Genomic DNA, 6,000 nt, shown 5'->3' with positions numbered 1-6,000 from the left:
CTTCTATTTTCTATATTCTGATGCTCTGACATCTGGGGCCTTGCTGACCCGGGGAGGAACTGTGTCTCCCAGGGATAGCCAGTTCCTAGAGATAGCAAACAACTCACCCAGGATTGCGCTTTTCAAATGCAAACCAACTAATACAGAGCCTACACTCCAACCACCTCCAGTGCTGGCTCTAGCACTTAGGGCCACACTATTTCCTTGCCCTGATCACCCTATTACCTAGGGCAGTCCCTATGCCCCAGAGCCTGCTGACATTATGCAAACTAGCTAATCCTAATGATTTCCCTGCCACACCCATTCCTTCCAGGGAAAACCATAACTAAAACTCCCGCCCTGTTCCTCTCCCCCTCTACCTCATGAGGAACCCTGACATTTCTTCCATTTGTCGATTTCTCCATGTGGCTCTCTGTGGCTTGGCATTTCCATCTCCTCCTCTTGGGAACTGTGAGTAATAAATTATCTTTTCAACGGCAATTCTTTCCAGATCTGTTGGTCTTACTATACCTCAAGTGTTAGAACAGTAACTCATGACTTGGTATTGGCTCATAGAAAAGAGCCTAGAGTTTTCACTGAGCCTGAGGTCCCAGGAGGATAGAGTGTTTTGGTTGCTTCGCTGTGGCTGTCTGGCCACCGGGACACGGTCCCAGCAGTGACACGGTCCTAAGACGCAGACCCACTGTGACAGATGGGCTGGGAGCAGCTGTTGTAGGATTCCCATCCCTGGGGAGGTTGGAGGGGGTCTGGCCAGGGAAGGCTGTGAATTCACTGTGGACCCAGAGATCAAAGGGGAGCCTGTGGGAGCCACAAGGTTTGCCCAGGATCTCTCCGTCTTCTTCACAAAGGTTTGGTCAGTGAGCAGCACCTCCACAGTGGAGTTGATGTGTTTGGAATGAACTAGGCTGTAAGTGTTATCAAACCTCAAGACATCTGCATTGAGAGACAGACATTCAGACAGGGTGACCCACCCAGGACCTCATCCTCCATGGTGTAAATCCTTGTACCAGGACCCAGACCAGGGAGCCATTGTCATGACTGAGAGCCTGAAGCCGGCTATACATTGTATCCACCGGAGCCAGGGGCCCCCACGTGGCAAAGCCTGGATGCACCTTGAGGCGCCTGCCTCCAGCCCCCCAGCTCCTAGTGGAGCTGTTCGCTGCCAATACTGACAGATGCCAGCCTTGAGGCAGGCGAGGCTCCCGTCCTCAGGTACCAGGTGGGCTTTGTAGCGCCGGATGGGGAGCACCTCCACCATCTCCCCCGCCCGCTTCCGCTCACCCGTCTTGGTCTTCAGGAAAACCCCGAAGCCGATGTCTGCCCCATGTGATGCGAACTGCCACCTGCAGGGGACAGGGCCCTATTAATGACCACCCGCTGGGGCTCCGGGCCGCTCCCAGCCGGGCCCAGGTGTGGAGTGGCCGCCATCCCTACCTGAGCACACAGCCCGGGAACAGGATTTCGTTCTCCAGCTGCACGAAGGAGCCTCGGGCCACCGTCATCTTGTGCTCATACTGCATCCTCACCTGGTTGCGCAGGTAGTAGCTCTTGGGCACCTCACTCCCATAGTTGATCTGTGGGTGAGGGCTGCTGAGTGAGCACTGACCCCAGCCATCAGCCCTCCCTTCTCACCCTCTGGGCACGGGGTACCTTGGTCAGGCACTTGGGGTTGCCATCAGGATCAGTCATGGTCCCCCCAAACTCCACGGGCAGCTGCTCAGGGCTGATGAACTTTGGCAGCTCCTGCTTCCATTGCCTGTGGGAGGAGGAGAGGGGACCTGTGGGGTCTCAGGAAGGCTTGAAAGAGGCAAGAGACGCCAAGCCCAGTGCTTTCCTGTGGCATACTGCTTCCTATCCCTGGCATGCTTCTGGTGCCCTTAGGGGAAGAAGCTAAGAGACTGTAGATCTAGGCTGGGGGTTTACCATATGCACCTGTGTTGACCAGTTCCTGCCCCCAGGCCTGCCCCTCTAGACCCAGCACCCTGCCCTCATCTGTCCAGGTGTTGGCCCCTTGGCCATCTTAGTAGGGACTCAGACTAGCGCCTCGTGGAACCCAAAGCCGAGGAGGGGCTATCTCTGACCTGGGCTTCCTTTCCCTTAGAAACTGAACTTCCAATCAGCCTCTCCCCTCAGCATCTACAGCTCCAGCACCCCCAGAACTGGGGACAAGCTTGTGTCAGTTCTCCCACAAGCTGCTCTGAGATAGCCAATGGTGGTCCATAGACAAAGGAATGTTATTGTAGGAACAAAGTAGAAGAAAGCAGAGGTAGGGTCACCTGGGTGGCACAGTCAGTTAAGCATCTGACTCTTGATTTCGGCTCAGGTAATCATCTCATGGTTCATGAGTTCAAGTCCCACACTGGGCACCTCGCTGATGGTTCAGAGCCTACTTGGGATTCTCTCTCTCTCCCTCCCTCTCTGCCCCTCCCTCATGCTCATGTGGTCTCTCTCTCTCAAAACAAACTTAAAAAAAAAAAAGCAGAGGAAAGTATCTAACGTATCCTACAATAGGTATGAACTACTGAAACATAAAAGCAATGGAGAAACCAAAGGAAAAGCCCCATGAATGTAACATAACACAAAGTCAAAAGCCAAAGATAGCAGGAAAACTACAAACTGGGGAACATGCCACAAATATGACAGAAAAGGTCAATGCACTTAATAAGTAAAGAGCACTTATAAATCAATAGCAAAAATACTTTTCTAGAAAATGGGCAAGAGATACCAGGAGGCAATAAATAAACAAAAAATTAAAACATCAATTAGCATAAAGAAAAATTCTTACCACACCAGTGATAAAAGAAACCCAATGCAGTCCCTTAGATTCAGAGCAAGAATGTCATCACACATCATGTAGCCTCTGGGAAACTCTGGTGTATATACATGAGAGGATGAGAGTGAAAAAGGCAAATAACATCTAGATATTATTATGAAAATAGTTTAGACCTTGAGGGCCCCCTGAAAGGGTCTTGGGAGCCCTCAGGGTTCCAGGACCACACTTTGAGAACTACTGGTTCAGACTGTGAATGACTTAAAATACATAAGGAGGAGGGACACCTGGGTAATTCAGTTGGTTAAGGGTCTGACTCTTGATTTTGGCTCAGGTCATGATCTCATGGTTCATGGGATCGAGCCCCGCACTGGACTCTGCATTGACAGCAACACAGATCTTGCTTGGGATTCTATCTCTCCCTCTCTCTCTGCCCCTCCCCTACTTGTGCATGCACACACACTCTCTCTCTAAAATTAATAAATAAACTTAAAAAAAAAACCATAAGGTGGATAACCCAAAAGGTCACATCTCCACAGTCACCAACCTGTGACTTTGAGCCATTCCCTTCTCTGTTAGAGTGCAGTTTTCTTACCTCTCAGTTAAGGCAGCCCATGACCCAGTGGCCCCACCTCTTGAGATCCACCTGAGAAAAACACTCACATTTGTGTAAGGAAAGTGTGTAGGTTTTCCACATTGAAGAGTTCATAATAATGAAACATTGGAAACAACCTGAATGTCCACCCCTAGTGGGCTGGTTATGTAAATGCTGACCCCTCTACCCTGTGAAATACTATACAATCATTAAAAAGGACAAGTTGTATTAAAACATTCTCAGATGGACAAATCTGGAAGCCATATGTATTATCTAATAAAAAGAGCAAGTTGCAGAATAATTCTTATAATATATTAAATCATGTGTTCTTGGTATTTCTATTTTATTATATTGTTTATATTCTATCTATACTCTTAAAAATTTTTTTAATGTTTTTTTTTTGAAAGAGAGATCGAGTGCGAGTGGGGGAGGGGCAGAGAGAGAGGGAGACACAGATTAGAGGCAGGCTCCAGGCTCTGAGCTGTCAGCACAGAGCCTGACATGGGACTCAAACTCACGAACCACGAGATCATGACCTGAGCTGAAATCAGACGCTTAACCAACTGAACCACCCAGGTACTCCTATTCTATGTTATATTTTGTATATTTATATGCATATTTCTGTGTGTATGCATGGAAATGTATTGAAAAGAGTCTGCAAGATACACAGAAACTGGTGACAATGGTTATTTTGGGGGGCTCAGGAGGCTTCAATGTTATCAGAAAGGTTTGGATTTTTTATAATGAGAATATTTTCAGATATCCCTGTATAATTAAACTTTATTTTTTTTAAATGTTTTTTTTAATGTTTATTTATTTTTGACAGAGAGACAGAGCATGAGTGGGGGAGGGGCAGAGAGAGAGGGAGACACAGAATCTGAAGCAGGCTCCAGGCTCTGAGCTGGCAGCACAGAGCCCGACGCAGGGCTCGAACTCACAGACTGCGAGATCATGACCTGAGCCGAAGTCGGACGCTCAACCAACTGAGCCACCCAGGTGCCCCATAAACTTAAAAAAAATAATAATAACGTGACAATAGAGCACTTCACCATTGCCAGCCATTCTTCAGTCCTCAAATTTATAATTCAAGAGGTTCATGGAGCAGATGGAACCAGTTCTGTCCAACTGAAAGTCGGGCTTCCAGGAAGGGAGCATTTAAATCAATCACATAGAGTCACCCACTGGAACATTCTGCAGCCTTATAACTATACTAGAGAAGAAATCTTTTTTAAGATTAAAAAAAAGTTTTTTTTTAAGAGAGAGAGAGAGAAAGAGGGAGGGAGGGGAGCAGAGAGAGAGAGAATCCCAAACAGGCTCCACGCTGGCAGACGCAGAGCCCGATGCAGGGCTCGATCTCACAAACCCTGAGATCATGACCTGGGCTGAAATCAAGAGTCAGACTCTCAACAGACTGAGCCACCCAGGCGCCCTGGGAAAAAGAAATTTTTTAATGACTTGGAGAGAGGTTCCTGAAATTAGCAGTGAACAAAACAGTATATAATGTAGGAACTCAATTGTGTGAAAAAATAATTATATGTAAATATATAATGGTGATGGTGGGATTACAGGTTATTTCTATAACCCTCATGGTGCTTCTCTTTATCTACACTTTCCAGATTTTCCATGATAAGCGTGCCCTGATATCATAATCAGAAAAACATGGATGTTAGAAACAAATGCAAATCAGGTCTTTCTTAGCAGTCCCTATAGGCTGGCAACCCAGTCCTTCGCCCCAGGGCCAACCCCAGCTGCTGCAGTGATCCCCTGGCTCTCTTGGAGCCAGAATTGTTCCTCTGGGCTCACACTCCTGCTTCTGCAGCACTTCTGCTAAGTGCCCCTGGCTGATGAGAACTGAGTGGTTTCACTTGGTCTGCAGAGCCCCAGCATTGATCACTGCATTGACTTCACATGGACCTGGTGGGCAGACAAGAGAGTCTAGTTTCTCATGAACAGACGAGGAAACTGAGACCTCAGTCACCTGTCCTGGGTTCCACCCAGCTAGTAAGAGGCATGGATGGGATTAGACTGGGTCTTTAGGACTCCAGGAGGGATTCTTTTCTGATTTGGTGGCTGTCTGAGGGGCATTGTGGGTGGAGGGAACTGTCCGAGCAAAGGCTTTGTGCTGAGAAAGTGTCATAACTTGTATAAACTAGACTACATTCAGAGGCAAGTGGCCCTCAAAGATTTACAAAAGCTGTTCATCACATATTAAGTATTCCATGCATGCTTGCTCCATTAGGGGATGGGAATTTTTGTGTACTCAGCAATAGTTGGGGTATGTGTGACCATCAAATGGCTTATATTGGCTTCCTCGCAGCAGCCAAAAGTGATTCCAGCCCTATCCTATGGAGAAGGAGTCCAAGAACTCCTGCCACATTCTCAGGGCCATGGACAAGGGGTTTCCTTTGTGTGCATTCAGATTCCTGGGATTCCAATGTATATCTCAAGAGCAAACCTCTTCCCTATCCTTTTCTCCAAACTCTTTCTCTGGGAGGATGTTAAACAATTGGCCTCTAACATCAGACTGACCTGGCTTTGCCACTTGATGGCTGAGTGACTTTAATCAAGTGGTTTAACCTCTCTGAGCCAGTTACCTCCAATGAAAAATGGGGCTGATAATAGTATCTTCCTCACT

At 47.5% G+C, this 6,000-nt stretch overlaps 1 protein-coding gene across 1 annotated transcript; it reads right to left on the bottom strand.

Annotated features, from left to right (window-relative positions):
• Window positions 1-666: 666 nt before the first annotated feature.
• LOC132665211 (SEC14-like protein 6) lies at window positions 667-2,019 on the bottom strand. Its single transcript, XM_060611966.1, has 6 exons — window positions 1,982-2,019; window positions 1,651-1,756; window positions 1,435-1,574; window positions 1,174-1,343; window positions 821-933; window positions 667-726 (listed from the first exon to the last, which is right to left on the bottom strand). Exons 1-6 carry the CDS (start codon window positions 2,017-2,019, stop codon window positions 667-669), a joined length of 627 nt encoding a protein of 208 aa, XP_060467949.1.
• Between the last annotated feature and the right edge of the window lie 3,981 nt (window positions 2,020-6,000).

The sequence above is a fragment of the Panthera onca genome, chromosome D3, assembly GCF_046562875.1.
Source record: "Panthera onca isolate mPanOnc1 chromosome D3, mPanOnc1 haplotype 2, whole genome shotgun sequence".
In the NCBI taxonomy this organism is placed as follows: domain Eukaryota; kingdom Metazoa; phylum Chordata; class Mammalia; order Carnivora; family Felidae; genus Panthera; species Panthera onca.
The sequence above is the reverse complement of the archived record's forward strand: the minus strand, read 5'-3'. Positions and strand labels throughout refer to the sequence as shown.

What these genes read in the sequence shown, in the direction of transcription:
- LOC132665211 (XM_060611966.1), bottom strand. Translation starts at nt 2,019, where the DNA reads ATGGCCAAGGGGCCAACACCTGGACAGATGAGGGCAGG. An exon ending in CCTGGACAGATGAGGGCAGG is followed by an intron (nt 1,757 to 1,981) that starts GTGCTGGGTCTA and finishes CTCCTCCCACAG; the next exon opens with GCAATGGAAGCAGGAGCTGC. An exon ending in AGAAGACGGAGAGATCCTGG is followed by an intron (nt 727 to 820) that starts GCAAACCTTGTG and finishes CAACCTCCCCAG; the next exon opens with GGATGGGAATCCTACAACAG.